A 19794-nucleotide genomic window follows, 5' to 3' on the forward strand; every position below is an offset into this window, starting at 1 on the left:
ATTGGAAAGTCATGGCAGCAGTGCTTCTCCTAAGATCAGTATCTGATTGAAAAAAATATTATTATTATTTGAGCATAATGGTGGCTCATACTGACAACCTACTGGGGGTGGGCTTCAGGCTGCTGTATCTCACTGGACCTGGAAGATTAGCAGAGAGAGCAAACTCGGGCAGACCTTCCAACCACATGTACATGTTCAAAGGCACGTATTAAATGAGGATTAGCAAGGCATATGTTGATCCAGAAGCTCCTTTAGGAACACTCTGCTACCAAGTCTACTTATGGGAATGACCATTCAAAGAAATGGTTCTCCTCCAAGAACTGCAGGCTAAAGGAACAATCTTTGTTATTCTGAACTCTGCTGAAATGGAGGCTCAGGGGAGACCCCATTACTCTCTACAACTTCCTGAAGGCAGGCTGTAGCAAGGTGGGGCTCAGTCTTTTCTCCCAGGCAACTAGCAACAGGACAGCAGGACATCGTCTAAAGCTGCACCAGGGGAGGTTCAGGTTGGACATCAGGAGGAATTTTTTCATTGAAAGGGTGGTTAAGCATTGGAATGGACTGCCCAGGACACTGGTGGAGTCACCATCCCTGGAGGTGTTCAAGAAATGACTGGACAAGGTACCTACTGCTATGGTCTAGCTGACAAGGTGGTGTTCGGTCAAAGGTTTGACTTGATCTTAGAGGTCTTTTCTGAACTAGATGATTCCAAATGAAATGATTCTATGATTCTATGAAATGGTCTTCTGGGGAATAATTTAGTCTAAGGGGATAAAAGTACATTAGACCGGACAATAAGGAAACCAAATCCAGAAACACAGAGGCTGTATCAGTGAACTCCACAGTACCAGGGTATGTTCCCAAGCATTTGACTTTGATCACCTCATATTAATTTATGCTTGGCATAGTCTCAGCCCAGCATACTCCCAGACACCATTTAGGAATCAGCAGATCAAGGACCACCCTAAGAAGGACCATCCTAACAGGCAGGGTGGAAACAAGTGTCTCCTTTCAGAGGATACAACTTTTCAACAGTGTGGATACAGATGCTACACATTGACATTTGTCCCCAGAGTCACACAAAGGTGCTAGACACTTGATTTAATTGTAGAGATATAGTCAAGGAGGTGCACCATAACTTCATGGTGTTGTCTTGCAAGGTCTCCTGATTAAGGGGAGCAAAACTTTCACTGGAAGACCTGATTCCTGCAAGGGAGAGTAGTCCTTGCATCTTTTAGCCTATTGATGTGTGCTCGCCCACTCCAGAACAGAAAGTTCTGCAAAACTTTTCACTGGTTCAAAGCAGTAAAGGACTTCTTCATGCATGCTTTGGTTGAAGCCCTCTCCCAATTAAAAACGTGTAGGCATTTCTGACAATTTTGTTTGCTCCCACCCTTCCTGTGTCTACTACACTCACAAGCTGCTGGCAAAACTGAATCATCATGTGATATGTGTTTCTTAGATATATGTCCATTTCAGGAGCAACTTCTCTCAACACAAGTCTGTGGCACTTAATCCAGACTAAAATCTCTCAAAGGGCATAAGTACTCAGGCTGATTTGTCACACAGAAGTGCCTTGTGAATTCTGGGATCTCAGCCAAGGACACAGTGGATTTCTCCTTGTCAGCAGAGACCTACTGCAGTAAAAGGCTTAACATTTTTTTGGAATAAGCTCTCTCCTTTGAGCTATGGGAGAGAATTATTGTATACTGATCAACTGTCCTGTGGGAATACACCAATGCCCTTAATCAAGCAGCCCCAGGTGGTGTGATGAGCAACCCTGGACAATCCTGGACACCACTAAGTGCTGGGAGCAGTGCTCTTAAACTCAGCACCTCTGGGGCAGCTAATAAAACATGAATTCTTCAAAAGGCAAGGCGGACAAAGACAAAGTGGCATCTGTTGTCAAGACTGCTAGTAGCACTGAACAAACCTTTAATTGGTCCTTTGATCTACCATGAAAACGGGACATCCTTGAGACTCAGAAGATTTAGGCATTTCTGAGAGCTGCGTACTCTGACAACACGCGTGAGGTCAAGATGCGCAAGTCAGTCTGCAATGACTAGAGGAGCTAGAGAGGCAGGAAGGACTCATTACAAACAAGAAATGTATGAAACCCAGAGGATCTGGGATTCGTTTTTTCAAATACTCCATGTTGGCTCAGTGGTCAGGCATAAGAAGAATGCAGGACGATTGGGAGGACTGTCAAAATAGCAAAAAAGTTCAGCTATTAGCCTATGCTCAAATGTCCTCCAGAGTTGGCCGAGTAGGTAAATCCTGGATACTCTTTACCAAGGATGTAACAATTCGAGCTTACTGCTCACAAGCCTTTAGGGTACACTTGCAAGGAAGAACTGAGAAAATTCAGCAGGCCTCTGGGTACATGAACCTGAAAACTGATCTTTGTTTGAAACCCTGGCCTGTGGGGGATCTGTCTACCTTCCCACCCTCAGATGCCTCTCACCAACCATTCAAGCCCAGTAACATCCCCAGCGTGAGGGCAAGAGTCAGTGGGTGGGGTCTCTGTGCAGGTATGTTCAGACTCATGGATGGGATGTGGTGTCACACAGGCATAGCTCAGGTCCTTTTTAAGGGCAGAACCGCTGCCTCTCCTTTCTATTTCATATAGAAACTAACATAATCCTGCTGCCTTTGGCAAAAAAAACCCCACGATGGGTCCAACACACCTTTCAGTAGCCAAATATCATCATGAAGGTCCACTTAGGTTTGCAGAAAATATTAAGAGATTTTCTGCCTTTGATCAGCAGAGGAAGATCATTCCTGGCTCTGGGTCTGGAATCAATTCCTCTGGTGACCCCTTTGTGATGACTGGAAGGGGTTGATAGCTGTGAAACCTCTTGCAGGTCCCACTTTCTATCCACAGGAATCGGGACCTACAGTGTCTCTGTTCTGCAGGGTACTGGGGACAAGAAAAGACCTCAATACTCTGCTTATGGCACATGGTATTTGCAAAGTGTCCCAAAACAAGGAGCTTCAGTTCCACCTCCCTAAGCCTGTCTCTTTGCAAAAGGACCTGCAGACAGAGCAACAACCAGCACCCTGGCTGCCCATGAGAACCAGTAGACCAAAGCCAGGATCTGCTTGCTCTATCACTCCAAGTCAGAGCATTGAAACAGCAATGTTTTCCTTTCCAAACGCATGATTGCTGACAAGTAGAAAGAGTTTGCCTCTTATTCTTAAACACACAGATTTTAAAAACTTAAAAATCCAGACATTGCCATTCTGGTGAAAAAAATATATTTTTTGCCTCTCCCCAGAAAGACCCTATGCAAGGAAGTCCCATTTTTGTATTCTGGGAGAAAAGCACCATCCAGTTCTCCCAGTAAGAAAAATATTACTGTATTCTCTGTGGTCTGATTTGAGGGTCTGCCTTGGAAAACCTTGGAGTCACTATGCCAGAAAGATGGAGTCAAGCCCTTAATTTTTAAAAAGCTGCTTTGTCTCTGCATTTGTTCAAATAGCAAACTGACATGGTGTGGCAAAAGGCTGGGTTCATTAATTTAAAAATTTTAATTGAAAAGCAATTCAGATTTGTAACATATGCATCTGTGGAACTGATAGCATCTGTATCAGGAAAGTGACTTGAAAGAAGTTTTGGCAATTTGGAGGGAAGAAAGGAGACCCGAGTGATTACCACCTGCCCCCCCACTAAAGCAAAAAAAGAAGCTGCAAACAGGAAACATCCTCGAACTTGGGAGACAAAGAGTTAATTATAATGGGGAGAAGTTTCTCAGTTTGACCTAGAAAAAGGTGAGCTTCAGCACAGATGTCTTTATAACCACCTTGATCTCAGCATCACAGTTTGATTTGGCAGTGTCCCTTTTCCACTATCACTATCTCAATGACCTGTTTTGTTTTGGCTGAAAGGAGATATTTTTTCACTGTAGTCCAGAAAAACAAAAAAAGAATACACCATGTCCATGTCTAAACTTCTCTGGAAAAAAACCTTTATCATCAACTAGCTAAAAATCAAGTAATTCTCCTGAAAACTATACTGTTCTGTTGTGAGAAATCTTTTGGGATACAGCTGGCTCAAATGCAGCCATTTGGCTTTAGCAATTTTGTAAGCAGTGCTTTGGGATTTTGTATGTTAATTCTAGATCACCTATTTTAAGATGATGATTTTATTATTCCTATCACCTTCAGCAGGAAACAGACATAGTATTACAAACAATGGAGAACAGTAGTGTTCACCACCACATTTCCATGTAAACATCATGCAGACAGAACATATTTAGCTCTGGCATCTTTATAATCAAATTGATTTTTCTCTTCCAGCCCAAAGATGATAATGCTCAGTGTGAAAGCAAAAGGATGAGAAACATCTACAAAACTTAGGATACAGTATTATGGACAGTGAGACTGAAGGGATGTTAGGAGGCTGGCCAATCCATCTCTAAGGCTGGATCCACTCTTCCTAACCCATTCCAGACAGAATAACCAGTTCACAAAAACCTCTGATGAAAGCACTTCTGTAGCTCATCCAGGTAAACCTGTGCCCTGGTTTAAAAGGCTGTTTGCTAGTAAGCTTCTCTAAAGGTCGATCCCAAACTTCCCTTGCTTCAAATTGAAGCCCAACCACAATGGATGGGAAGAACAATTCACACCTTTGGGACGTGCAGTGCGGAGTAAAGTGTGCTTTCACCAGTTCAGGGTAAATTCCAGGTCAGATCTCTTTATTTTACAGATCATGGTATGTGATTCACTTTTAACTTTGTGGAGAACTTGAGCCTGGTACTACTGCAGAAAAAGAACAGTAATACAGTTCTCTCTTCAGAGCTGTACTTGTGCTTTCCTGTTCATAAAGGGTAAATGAATACTCCTATTGAGAGTCTTTGAAGCACATGTGCTAAGGTGCCACTTTTCTTGACTACAAAATTGGAGTCAATGGTAGCCTTTTCTTTGCATGGGCTTTGGATCAGACTATAATTCTACTGGAAATGCAGAGCAAAGCATTTAGGATGATGGCATGCCTAGCTCACAACTAGTAAGATAAGAATCAAGGTAGCAATCTTTCCCCCTCTTCTGTATCACCATTACCCTCCCCTGCCTATGGACTTATTGATAGCCACTAATCCACCAAATAATATATTTCCAGAGCAGCTCTTAAACCTGTGTTTAGCTTGTAAGAGTCTTAGATCCTCAAAGGGATTCTGGCTGGAGGAAAGGCATTCCTTCAAAATGTCAGCATTGCAAGGGAGTTTATACTGGGTTTTGCAGACTTATCTTCACCTCTGACTTACCTCTCACTTCTTCCCCTAACAAGTGCATCAGGGAAGCAAAAGAATAATCTTTGGAAGGGAGAGTGGACCTTCCTCAATCCCATCACAGCAAAACTGACCATGTTTCCTTCCTATTCAGGTCACAACAGCAGAGCAAGAGAGTTACGTGCCTCCTCCCTCTAGCTCAGGCAACCACAGGGTTCCTTGGGGTTATTACTTTACACCAATTACATCCCTCTGTAAAAGTGAGGAGAAACATTTTCACACTCCCTCTTTCAGCTAGTACTCTCGGCTCTAGAGGTAAAGGCACAGTCTCTTTGACCATGCCCAGAATGAGTTTTGTTTCTCATCATGGAAAGTAATTGTCACATTAGTCCCAGCCATCTGTCAGTCTCAGACAGGAACAGACAACTGGCCTCTTTGAGCATTCCACTGTGAGAAGGTGACTTTATACCTACCCAAAGTCTTATTTAAGGAAGAGTCTGAATTCTTCCTCTTCCAGCCTGCTTGCAATTTTCCCCCAAATAAGGGACATGAACTAGACTACGTAAATGCCAAAGCAGTTACCACCTATACAAGAGAAAGTGATCTCATAAATCACCTTGACTGAAGTTCATGGGACCAGAGCCAGTCATGAGCCAGTTCCCACCTGGAGGCTGCCCAAGCGTATCAGACACGGTATGGTTTCCTGGCAAGAGCTGGAGGAAAATTCTGACATCAAGAAAGTCACACAATGGATTCTGTTGGGTCTAAAGTACCTGTGACAGGGTCTGGCAAACAGCTCTGATGTGACATGGAAGATTCACACGGCGTGTTCCAGGTCCAAGACACAGTCTGGGAAAATGTTTCCCACCATGATTTTTATGATGCTCATCAGAGATGGCACTTTTTGCTGATTCCCCTTAGCAGCACACCTTCTTTACTATTCTGACATTGCCTAACAAACATCTGAACTGGGACTGCAATCCCGGTTGGAACCAGCAGCCCTTTTTAAGCGAGGCTGCACACCTTGACAAGAAACTCATTTGCAGATCATGAACTTAAAACAAGGAAGAGTGGAAGCCAATTGGCCTGCAAGACCTATGGCAGTTGCTAGGACTTCTAGCACAAAAGGTGCAGCAGCATGCACTCTAAACATATATTATTCCCAAGAAGGTGATGTTTCAGATATGTAAATACGTGCAGGGAAATATTTTGTACAGGCAAAATAGACAGAAAACAGCATTCTTCTATTTTACACCAAAATCTGCAAGTGGCAAGATCTAAAGGAGACCCTTCTACTCATTGCTGGCATAACTAGACCACATGAAACCTGAGCACAGGGAAATGTCAATTTAACACAATCTGAAACAGAAGCTTTTGCTTGTCTGCAGTATTTCCACAGTTAACAAGTGTTCACCTGTCAAAAGCAGGTAAGGATTGGGGGTGATATCAGACTTTGTCCAATTTATCATCTTTCATATTAGGCTGTTGTCAAGTTATCCATAGTTAATCAGGAGACAAACCAAGACAATAAACCAACAGCAGGAAACTCAATCCAAGACGTGTGTTTCTATTCAGCGGTTCTGACACAATGTACAGAAAGATAAAGGGAGAAGTCAACTTCTGTTTTATTTATGCAGTCATAGAACAACAGAGGATTTAATTTCTCTCTTTTCAGGCTGAAGTTTCCTACTAAATGAAATTCCTCTTTCCTTACAAATGTAGTTGGCTCCTATCATTAACAACTCCCCTTGCTGGAGAAACAGATGAGGCTGAATTGTCAGGTCATTCATTACCAGAAAATCAAACTCATTATGTACTCTGGCTATCTTCTACAGGCTTTGGAGCCCACACAGATGGTGTCATAGGAGGTATAAACAGATTACTATACAGGTACTATTTTTAAACTCCTAATTTCTACACAGTATACTTACACTGCCCATTCCAGCTTCTCATTCTTGATTGAATTGTAGAGGGCCTGCAAAAGGAGAGAAATGAGATGGAATTATTGCTTGAGCCTTATCACACATGAATACATTAAGGAAATATACACATATGTTGAGGAAAGGGACCCAACTAATATCAGCAAGCAAGTTGCCTCTGACCAAGAAAGTACCATATCTGCTCACAGGAATACAAAAATGTAGAGCAGAAATCTCATCTATGGAAAATATCCTAAATGCAGGTTTTGAGACTACAGTCATTTCCTCAAGCAGGTTTTTGGGGTTCGTGGTCTGTGCCTTCTTAAAATAGGAGAATCACAGAATGGCCTGGGTTGGAAGGGACCTTAAAGATCGTCTACTTCCAACACCCCTCCCATGGACAGAGACACCTTTCACCAGACCAAGTTGCTCAGAGCTCCATCCAAACTGGCCTTGAACACTTCCAGGGATGGGGCATCCACAATTTCTTTGGGCAATCTGTTCCAGTGCCTCACTAACCTCACAGTAACGAATTTTTTCCTAATATCTAATCTAAACATACTCTCAGTTTGAAGCCATTCCCCCTTGTCCTGTCACTACATGCTCCTGTAAAAAGTACTTGTAAGCTCCCTTCAGGTACTGGAAGGCTGCAATTAGGTCACCCCAAAGCCTTTTCTTTTCCAGGCTGAACAATCCCAGTTCTCTCAGCCTTTCCTCATAGGAGACGTGATCCATCCCTCTCCTCATCTTGCTGGCCCTCCTCTGGACTTGCTCCAACAGGTCCATGTCCTTCCTGTGCTGAGGGCCCCAGAGTTGGATGCAGTGCTCCAGATGGGGACTCAGCAAAGCAGAGGGGCAGAATCCCCTTCTTTGCCCTGCTGGCCACGCTGTTTTTGATGCAGCCCAGGACACAACTGGCTTTCTGAGCTGTGAGTGCACATTGCTGGGTCATGTCCAGCCTCTCACCCACCAGCACCCCTGGGTCCTTCTCAACAGGGCTGCTCTCAATCTGTTCATCCCCCAGCCTGTGCTGATACTGGGGGTTGCCCTGACTCAGGTGCAGCACTGTGAACTTGGTCTTTTTAAACCTCATGAAATTCCTATGGGCCCACTTCTTGAACTTGTTCAGGTCCCTCTGGATGGCATCCTGTGCTTCTGGTGTGTCAACTGCATCAGTCAGCTTGGTGTCATCTGCAAATCTGCTGAGGCTCCACTCAGTCCCTTTGTCTGTGTCATTAATGAAGACATTATAACACCGGTGCCAATACGGACCCCTGAGGGAAACTACTTGTCACTGATGTCCATTGGGACTCAAGAAACATTGACCACCACACTCCAGATGTGATCGTCCAATCACTTTCATATCCAACAGTCCTTGAAATTCAAGGTCCAACTTAATTTCTGACACTCAGTGAGACCTTTTTGTCATTTACTTTAATGGGGGCCAAGATTTCACCATATCGACTTGCCTGTGAAAACCTGCTAAGGAGCTCTGTACCAAATGCAAACAGCCAAAGGGCATTTCTGCCAATTTGCAGGCATTTTGCTTCATTTTCAGATGAGGCCTATCAAGAGATTTTAAGACCACTGTGCAGGAAGAAAGCAAAAGAAAGAGCTAGTATTTCTCCTACCATGTTGCCAGCAGTCCAGCAGAATTAGACACACCTCCATTTTTCTACACAAGCTCATACTGATGCTAGTTGCCTGGGGTCACCCAGTATTTTTTATTAGATACCTCTATGTTTCTTAACTATTTGGCCAAAGCCCCCCTCTTATTCTTTGACTCATTCTTATCTTCCTACTATGATCAAAATATCTCTTACATTTTGAGCCAGAAAACTACTTCCAATAAAAGGGGTAATGGCTGCATACTTTCCCCAGTTGCTGCCCCATTTTTTCAGAAGTAGCATTTTTTTCCCCCCAGCTGGCTGAATGAATTTTTGAAACAGCAAAAACCTGGCTTGGGGAAACACAATTGTTGCTCTATGGCCCAAATGCCTACAATATTGGGTCACAACCTCTGAAAATGAACACCTGCTCTGTGCAGTACTGCATTTTATGAGATTTCACCGCTAGGAGACTCTCCAGGGATCACTGCAGCCAAAGAGCAGGACACACGAAAGCAGAAGTCCAGATTGATACAGGAACAACAAATGCCCCAGGCTTCTGCCTTGTGAAATGTGACATGTGTTTGTCCCAATCTCTACTAATAAGTCAGATTCCCTCTTCCTTCTTTAGGGAGTAACAGACACTAACCCAGTCATACGGCATACGTTTGACAAAGGACACCGTCTCCATCAAACATAGCCTGTCAGAAAGTCTCTGCTATTTACAAAACAGAAAAAAAATCCTAGGGAGTATCCACAGCCTGGGCAGCTGCATACAGGGCATATTTGGTGTGTCTACCGAGCATGTTCACGGAGACCTCATCAAGAAGACCTCTCAAGGAATGCAGACACATGAGTTCTCATGCCTGTCCTCCAACCTGCATCTCTGGCAGAGACTGCTGCCAGGCTGCACACCTGATTCTGGACTCAGCAGCCTTTTAGAGCTGTTTTATGTCCCTTCTCCAAAACAGTTTACGCTTTAACACTTTCCTGCTGTCTACTGGGCACTCACATGTTCCAGAGAAGTAAAATTTCCCCCTGCCATGTTTTGCAGCCAGCAGCGGACGTGTACAGCACAGCACCTGCTCTACCATTTATTTGATGGCTGTTCCCCAAGGCCCTGATTCAGACAGCAGCTCTTTTCAGCAGACATTTCTCCAGGGTATGACTAAATCAAACAAACTCTGAGACAAGCACCTAAATGCTTCACAAGCTGATCAGAGATTATGGCGTGGTCATGACTTTCACTGTACTTAACTGGCTGCAAGAACAGCTTTTATTAACTCGTGTTTTCTCTCTGGGAGATGAAAAAAAAGGAAAAAACCTCTAATTTAAAACACTCTTACAGTTCGACAACAATCACCACTTCTTACCTGCTAGCCCGGGAAGTGCTTGGAAAATTAACTGTGCAAGCCAGAAAATGGGAGGCTCAACCACAGCAGGGAATGCTAGAATGAATACTGTGTGGGTCTCATTTTCCAAGCTGGACTGATACCACTTGGAAAGGGGAAAGATTTTCTATCTCCTTTGGCACCCAAGGCTACTATAGCCAGGATCCAAACCCCAACATATCAACCACTCGGCAGTGTCTGACTTCAACTCTTTGACTTTTTAGTTATATTACCCAGAATGCAAAGACATACTCCTTAACAGCTTACATCTTTTCTCTTTCTCATAACTGCTGATCTCTTGGTCCACCACACCTGAGGCCCAGTATTGCTGTTAGCTTCTTGGAGAAACAAATGCAGTTTTGAAGGTAGAATAAAAGAAATTGCTGCATAAAACAGAACAGCAGGCAAAATCATAGACATCTTCCTCATTTTAACTCCAGTGCTCTTTCTTACAGCTTCAATTTGAACCTTAGAAGATTGCAGTGTAAAAAAAGATGAGATTTTTCATGTGTTTGTGGGATTTGTTTGTATTTCTTCATAAACTAGGCACGAACTACTTTCCTTTTTAAGTGGAAGGCTGTAACTCTTTAAGAAACTGCTGAATCCCATCCCCATTTTCCCTTTGGTAAGCAGGTAGGACAACTAACAACCCAGATTTTCACAAGGCTCTCACCAGTTGGTACTTTTATTCCAACGGGAAGGAGAAGCAAAACTATGCAGAGAACGCTTTTGAAAACTCCTGTTTATTTTATAGAGCTGCCAAGAGAAAAAAAAGGTCACTCGCCATCCTCACCTTCCTCAAAACCTCCTCACATGCACAAACCACTGGACCCATTTAAACAGGCTGCTCTTGTCACCTGCTGGCTTCCAGCTATGCTGTGAGTCACCCTCTGCATGCAGAAGCAGCGCACAAAAGAAAGGCACAAGCAGGTGAGCACAGAGGCACAAAGAGGCAGCAAATTACCCAGATACCCATCCTGGTAAATCGTCTAGGAAACAGCCAGCACAGGGTCTGCAAAGCCTGGCCAGCAGGGTCCAAGATGAGCACTGTACAAGCCCTCCCCTCAAAAGGCAACATAGGGCTATCTCATGAAGCAAACTACTGACTCTCTGTATGCACCAGCCCATGCAGAAAAGCCTGCCAAGAGGGAAAGGAATGCACCACAGGTGTTTTTTATATTTGCTCCACACACAAAGGAGGAGCCAGAAACACCTGCCATGAGCAGGAGAATAGGCAAAACCAAATCCAAGTTCAGAGAGACGGCAGGGATGACCCAGACTGTCTTCTCTAGTTCTTGTCTCCCATGCTCTTTGCTTGCAACCAATTCCTCTCTGATTTCTGGAGTTATTGTCGGGGAAAGGATCATCTGATTATCATAGGATATACAGCCTAGGTGGGTTTTAATGCCCCAAGGACAGGGATGCACTCGTGCTCTCTGACCCAGGTCCCTGCCACTCTTCCCTGCTACCAGTGGCAGAAGTCCTGTCTGAGTGAATTTCTTCACCTTCAGCTGATAATGGCATGCTTGATCCCAGGCAGCCAAGGAAGCCCTGGATGCACCTCTGGGCAAAGACATGCTCAGTCTTTGCAGTTAGAAGTTCAGCATCTCCCCCAGTCACTCAATAGCCATCCACTGGCTCTGCCCTTCGGACCAGAGCAGTCAGCCAGGCACCAGCCCCAGCTCCTGCCATATGTGCTTCACTGGAGGGAGGAAAAACAACTAAAGTAGTAGAACCCTACAAAAATAAAACAGGTTACGGAGGCAAGAGATACCACACATGTTAGGTGTCTGAATCGAGTCTAAGAGGTGTTAATGTGTTCATCCTTTGGACCAGGGCATAGCTCTGTGTCATTGTCTCCTGCTAGGTTTGGAAGGGGTGCAACACACTGCTACATACCACTCCTGGTTTGCTGTATAGGTGACTGCGTGAAAGTGGCCCTCCCTCAGAACTGTTGCTTGCATACAGATCTATACTACTTCACCACCTGCTGTTTGACACCCTCCCCCAAAATCCAGATCTTGACATTTTCTCCTGTCCTCGTGCACAGATCTGTAACACTTGGCAAGGCGAGGATAAGGGCTCTGATCACGGAGTGCCTGTAGCTCCTCGCCAGACTCAAAGCCCACATGCCCCCGATTTCTCACGCATTTCCCCCTTCTGATGAGGATGCAGCAAAGGTGCCAGAATAGTACCCCCAAAAAGCCTGTGCATTAGTGCACAGCATGGTGTGTCTGCTGATATTGTTCTCAATTCCAAATTCCACTGGTTTGTACAACAAACGTTCTTCTAACAAGCCAGCATACATTATTCATAAAACAGCACAGAGCTGTTCAGCAGCATATGGAACCGATGAATGTTGTTTTGGTGTGGGTGGAGATAGGGTTGATAGGAATGTTTTAGGGGGAAGGAAAGGAGATCATTTCACCCAGGGAATTTCAAGTGCGTCACCAACTGGAGGAGAACATTTCTAAGAGAAACTCCTCTGTTAAAAATCTGGTTTAGATTTTTAGAGGAGAAGGAGGGGGAGGGGGGAAAGAAAAAAAGAAAGGAAAGATTGTGCCAGATATATCATCATAAAAGAGAAAAGGATGGTTAGCTGGGGCTCCTGAGAGCCAAGAAATTAAAACCACACAAGAAATGCGTCCTCTGCAAAATTGATACACAGGGGTTGCTTGAAAAGATTTGTTCTGTACTTACTGGAGTGTTTCATCAATGTTAATGTAAAGGCAGCATATGCATTACTGTGGATGAACAGAGAAAAGGCTAGAGAAGTGTTTCTTGATAGTGGAGCACCTACACTACCGATTTCAAATTATTTTACTGGCTCTGTGCATTTGCAGGCAGGACAGGCACAAGCACCACTCTTCAATTCAATCCACGGCTGTGGGAAAAGAGTGTGCCAGGAGAAGAGACTGCTGAGCACACTGGTCGTCTAACAGACGATCCTAAGATCTCGCCTTGCATGCAGTCTAGATTTGAGCCTACTCTCCAGAGAACAAAGGTACATCAATTCACAGTATCCTTTTCACGAGTTCTCCTGCTGGCCTGAGGCTGTGATACTTGCCTGTAATACACACCCAGGATGCATCACTTAGTGGACCTGCACACATACAGATGCATGTGGATATACATATGTGCACAGAAGCACTACCTGATGTGTTTCAAGGAAATGATAGGTACTTGGGCTACCCAGCTTCTCTGACACTGGCAGCAAGCAGACCTCATATGCAGGCACCATGTTGGTGCTTTGTTCATACTAGTTAAAGCATGAGGATACATAATACAGTCTAGCTAAGCAAAATAGGCTGAGTCACATAAGAGAAAAGTAACAGAGGAGTATGTTTCTGAGGCACAAATGGTTTATATCTGTCTCCTGTTCAAAGCCAGCTGACACAGTCAAAGAAACAGGTCTTGAGCATTGCAATCACTTTCAATGGGGAGCAGATAAAACACAAGGCAGTCCAGACACAAAGAGGGAAACACACCCATATAAATAAGAAGACAAGTCTACAAACCAAATCCTGCTTGAGACTAAGGGCAACTACATGGAATCAGTGCCCAGAAAAGCCCAGCTTTGAACTGAAAACAGTTCCCGAGAAGTGATGCACAAGCACACACACACAGAGTTACACTGATAAAAAGACCTCCTTTGCCATACTACACATTAACAACTTCCAGCTCTCTTCCACCAACACGACAGTACCAAAGAGGTAAAACTCAATTATAAATCAGTTCTCTCAATCAGGGACATCTTAGCAAAATAGATGGGCAGACAAAGATCAGAGGGGGGAACAGACAGATGAAAAGAACAGGGCTGTCCAAAATCACAAGATGAATCACTGGCACAGCCGCTTGTCATCTTATCAACCAGGCAAGCACCACTGACAGGAATGCAGGGATCTTCTCAGCCCTCCATAACACAGCTTTTAGAGGTCTTAGATGCTCCACAGACACAAAACCCTTTGTATGAAATAAGGAAACAGCACAACGAACTAAAACAAAGCTGCAGTGTGCTTCGCAGCTTACTGAGATAGGGAGGAGAAGAAGTGAGTATCTCTCACAGAACAAGCTACAGCACTCAAGAGGTAGAAATGTGAATCCCACAGAGGAATGAACAGAGAGCTTTCATTACTGCAGTAGTTAACTAACTGTGTCAGACACCATCCCTGGGAGATAGTCTCTGCCCTGAGGACATTACACCATGCATGCACAAAGCCTGGGAGAGGGAACAGAAGTACAGAGATTAAGTCATTCACCCAATGTCAAAAGACTCTCCTTTTCACCACATACAGGAGACTGCTCATGCATAAATCCTCCCACCAAATACCAAATACTCAAGCAATTATTCCCATGCTTAGGGTGAAAGTGATCACAGGAGCAGGGTGCCAGAGCACCTGCAAGATGCAGCCTTTACTTTGATATTTGTTGGACAAGCACGTACTGCATCAGCAACAGCCCGAGAATGATGGCCAAGATATTTTTCTGCCACAACTCAGCAGCACACTATTTCTTACATATGACTAATAAGGTCCTTAAAACAGAGGTTCATTAAATTGAACTGTATAAAATGCTTCATTTATTTGTTTGCAGTACTCTGTCAACGAAGTTATGCAGGTGAGGCTCTGAAATGCCATACAACCTGTAAGCTGACAGTGAGTGATCTGCTAGGAACTACTGTGCAGTGCCGGGGTCTTTTCACCATAGCAGAGGAGGTTTCTCTCAGAACAGACAGGAGATACACAGAAGGGACAGTATGGGAAGATCCATACCCGTGCCTGCTTGTTTGCATGCACACAGACACATGGTTAAATGCTTGGCTGATGCTTTGAAATATTTCACCCTGATTCAACACACCTTTGCAAGTGGTTATATCTTTTAATCCCAAGACAGAATCAACTGGCAGCAAGAATGAAATCAGAGGCACATTTGGTCACGGCACAAAGTTCATTCAACCCTTGGAGACACGGAAAACCTTTGGGAAGGAAACAGCTATTAAAGGTCTTGCCAGGAGTTCCTGGGTGCCTCACAGTTACTGTGTGGGAGCAAGGAATGAGGAAAAAAAAAGAGATGCTGCATGAAGTGAGGGTGTTTGCTTAGTAACTGAACAACTGGGCTGGGCTGAGTAGGGAGATGCTGCACACAGTCACTGTAGCAGATGGACATAGCCTGGGCTCCAAACCACTACAATTCGTTAACATACTCCTATAAAGCACAAGTGACACCTTCCTAATAAATATTTCACAGTAATATTTAATTGTGCATGTAAGTGAGATAATATTTTCACCTAATACCCACACCTACTGAACCACAGAGCTTTAGATAAGGAGCAAGAACTGTTTTTCTATAGAAAACAATTCCCATTAAACAGATAATCCCAAGGACATCACTTGCCAACTCGGGCATCTTTCCCAGCATCAGAGCTCTGATCAGCATTGTCACTAGCAAGTTTTCACTGTTTACTATTGCATCAAGCTCAGTGACAGGGCATTCAACTAAGACTGTCACTATCACAGCAGACCTCTTTCACCTTCAGGTCTCTCCTCAAATGTAGGGATTTTTTTTCCAACCTGACAGCAATTCTGTGATCACTGCAGATCATCTGGAGGTCTTAACTCCTGCAAAGCGTAACCGTTTCACCAACACTACCCCCACATCTAACCAAGCAAAACACTATTAATATTTTAGTTATTTACCTTGCTTTCTTTAGTAGAAAACTCAGAGGAGTTGGAGATTTTCATAGATTTTGACCGATGGGACTGCCGCCAGAGAGATTCTTCTCGGGAGTATTTCACCGAACCTGTGGCTCTCACCCGGACTTTGCTGGTGCTCTGAACACTGTTAACTCCAATCATTTCCAAGAGTGAGTGTATGGGATGGGGAAGAAGAAAGCTACTGGAACTTCCCAATCCCCTGCAGAGGAACTGGAAAAGGTTACGTCTGGAGAGCCCAGGTTCAAGCAATCAGTGTTTGCTTAAAGCACACTAGGCTGTTTTCCCCAGCATCTTCAGGCACAGTGTTTGGAGCCAGCCTGATTGTTCCAGGCATTGCTCACGTCACTGGACTGGGGGGGGGGGGGGAAAAAAAGAAAAAGAAGAGGCTGATAGAAACTCCTCCCCTGCTCCGCTCCCCTCTCCAGCATCAACTCCCCCTTCATACACACACCAACAGTGACAGGGAGAGAGGTGGAGAGAAAGATGCTGGAACAAATGCCAGCAGATCAAGCAAGAGATTCATTTTCAGTTCACGGGGCCACACTTCCCTGCCTGCAACAGCCTGGCATGCTCGTTACTGCCTGCAATAACAAAGAACACTGTGAAAAGAGTCTTCAATCACCTGCCAGCTACACACTTCTGGATGTGAGCAATACTGACGGATTCCCAAAGCATTGGAGAAACGAGTGAAAACCCACAACACCATAATGAAGTACTGGCAAGCCTCAGAGAGATGCATCAGCAAATTTCCACAACTCCAAGGGTTTGCACTTACTAGCCAGAGTCCTCAGGGTGCCTTCCCAGGGTGCAAGGGAGAGCAAGACTACTTTCACAAGCTAAAAGGGACTCAGGGGAACTTTCCCGTGGTGATCAGTGCAAACCAGTGGCAGAGCTGTGAGCAAGCACCTAGGGACTCATCTCCCCACTCGGCATCCAGGAGAGCTGTACCTGTAGCCCTCCACAAGCAAACTGCATGCTTCAGTGGCTGACCCCACCAGCAGTGCAGCCCCCGAGTGGCATCCTTTTTCTCCTTTGTGGGAAACCCACACAGCCTAGTGATGAGAGGGCCACTGCCACAGCCCACGGATGCCAGACACACTGCTCCAACCCACAGGAGCCTGGCTCCAGAGGTCAGGCACGCTCCAGGCACCTGGAGTCACTCTCCCCCATGCAGGGGGTGAGGGGAGGCCAATGCCAGTGGGAGCTGGTACTTACTTAGGGGTGGATGCGCTATATAAGGGAAAAGAGGTGTTTACCTCAATGTTGCAAAAGCACCATCATTTCTGGCTCCTGGAGACCCAGAGTGCAGCAGACTGTGCATTGCCATGGCAACATGCTCAGATGAGAGAGAGAGATTGCTCTGCTCTGCTTTGCTCAGCACAGGATCGTGGCAGCTGCCGACACGCACTGGGGCAGGTGGAGCAGCTTGTGCAAGCAGGAAGGCAAAGGTGGACAATGGGGACATTGTCTCCAACCCATGAAGGGCATACAGCTTGTGCAGAAGGAGCACAAGGAGCTGGAACACTCTGCAGCACGGGGACCTCACTGCAGGCTAACATCGAGTTCAGCAACCTGCCCCGTGCCACCAGCTCACCAGGCAGGGCAAGGACAGCAGCAGTGGGGTCAGGGTCAGAGCCTCTCCCGCCCCTCACACGATGACATAAGGGGAGCTGCAAGTCTGTGCATGCGGACAGGGAAAAGGTGTTGCTGCCCTGGCATGCTCGGGTGAATGTCCCCTGCTGAGATGCATCAGGCAGCTGAAAAGCTGGGTGAAGAGGGTCCTGTCCCCATTCACACCTGAGTCCCATTCAGTGTCTGCTGAGCCACACCTAGGCAGACTGGGAGTTTGCTCACCCTGTGTCGTGCACAACAGCACCCAGGGGTAGGTAAGATGCAAACGAACTGAGTGGGCTTTTCCTCATGTTACATCTTCTCAATCTCTTGCAATCAGGGATTTCCATCCTTACTGGGCAAATGGCTAGACAGCCACATTATGGTCCTAGGTGCACTTTTGCTCGTAGGAGGTGCTGCTGTCTCCCCAGCACACAGCAGCCTCTCTGACAGCAGTCACCCTTTGCTCATGTTATCCCTAAGGGTGCTACAGGTGGAAATCCTTCCCACAGACTCTAATAGGCATGGACCATGCTGAAGGACAACAGTCAGTGGAGCAGGGAACAGGCAACCTAAATATCAATACAAGAGCTGGCCCCTGGGTTGAGAAACTTCTGATTCCTCGCAGATCCTGCCTCCCTCCTGCTTAAGGTACAGATGTCTTTCCTCCCAGACAAGAAGCAAAATGCATCCTCATTTTCACAACAGTCAGGTCTAGCAAGCCCATCCCTACCTCATACATTAAGATCAAATCTCAAAAGTGCTCCAGAGCCTTTTTACACAAACCTGTCGTTGCTGGAGAGTAACTGAAATAAACCTTTTTCTCCGGCAACAAGTAATTGCATACTCTAAGTTACTTGTGCAACTTCCCAAAAGAAAGTGTTATGTTACTTAACCCATCTGAAATTATCCACTGCTAGTGGAAAGGCTTTTCAAAGAAAATCTCTTCTTTGAGGAAATTTTCACTGCAGTCAAACCGCTCCAGATGAGCTAAGCAGCAGGCCCTGACAGGTGCTACGTAAATGGCCACAAATCACTCTGTATCCTAGCAGCCCCCTGCCTTGCAGATTATTCTCACCCTCAGACTTATGAGGCCAACTCCCCAAGCACCCTCAACACATCTGAAATAATTATATTCCCTAAATATCGCACACAGACCTAGGCCAGTGTCAATTACACAGAGCAATTTTATTATTAAACACAAGCTAGACTGAATCACAGCAATATTTCTCTGGCCCACAGCACTGTCACTGCTGCCTAATTGCAGCAGTCCACAAAGCATTCTCTGAGCTGAGGTTAGCAGATCCTCAGGTAGGACAGGAACCCTCCTCCATGACGGGGCCTTACTCCATGAAGGAACAGGTCTGTTTCTTTTGTAAACAAGCAGCAGTCCAAAACTCCAAGGGTGACAGGCTGTTCTTTTTTTTTTCCCCAACTGAGTATGAAAAACACTTCTCGCCTCACACCCTCCCAAAAAGAGAGAGCCTCCTGAGATCATGCTTTTAAAGCCCTAAATGTCTTCAGATTAGGGATTTGGTTTAGATTTCATCAGTGCCCCTGATTTTCATCTGCAAGCGATAATACAATCTTGTACTCCTGACTGAGCCAGTATCCTGTGTATACATTGACTGTATTTCAGGGAAAGACCACTCTTTGACATCAGAGAAGACCCACCATTTTAGGAATCAGCATGCACATAGGATTCATTTATATGTGTAGCTGAGCAACTGGGATTTCTGAGGGAGAAGTGCACTGTTAGCATAAACAGAGGGATGGAAGGGATGTTTTTGAAGAGGGGCTGAAATAGCTGTGCTATATCAGAAAAATGAAAGCTGACCACACCCAGGGGACCCTCCAAGTGTGTCAAGAAGTCATAATCTTCCCCTTGTTCAGAGGCCAGCAAAGCGCTGGTAGGAATGGGGCAGAATGCATATATTAATTTAGTCAGTGACACCACTGGAGCGACCAAAAGGATTGTGACCCTATCTGTGGACCTTCCCTATCCGTTCCTCTAAGTAACAAATCATAAACCAGTAGGAAAATTTTAAACTTTGAGTCAACACAGATGCAGGAGGGGAAAACCACAGTCTCCATTATTCCTTCCATCTCATCCTTTTAAAGCTGCACAAAACCTCCTCACCTGTGACAGGAACAACGTCAGACTACATCACCCATGGAGGAAACAGGCAGCTGTTCCAACTTATTCTGCAATAAGCTCCTTCCCATCTGTTCCTCCCACCAGTCAAGTTTCCCTGGGAGGCGAAACATACTCAGTCCTTGCTTGGTCCTCCTGATGTCATTCAGCGAATCAATAACAAAAGAAG

At 45.1% G+C, this 19794-nt stretch overlaps 1 protein-coding gene across 3 annotated transcripts in view; it reads right to left on the reverse strand.

Moving 5' to 3' along the window:
- Positions 1-19794, reverse strand: part of PSD3 (pleckstrin and Sec7 domain containing 3) — a 116992-nt gene that overhangs the window by 30733 nt on the left and 66465 nt on the right. For all 3 annotated transcript variants that reach the window (XM_018085996.2, XM_018085998.2, XM_018085997.2), the window contains one exon: positions 7160-7203. In XM_018085996.2, the coding sequence (XP_017941485.2) occupies positions 7160-7203 (44 nt within the window). The remainder of the gene's footprint in view (positions 1-7159; positions 7204-19794) is intronic.

Source organism: Manacus vitellinus, unplaced genomic scaffold (assembly GCF_001715985.3).
Source record: "Manacus vitellinus isolate BGI_N305 unplaced genomic scaffold, ASM171598v3 scaffold_9_pilon, whole genome shotgun sequence".
Taxonomy (NCBI): Eukaryota; Metazoa; Chordata; class Aves; order Passeriformes; family Pipridae; genus Manacus; species Manacus vitellinus.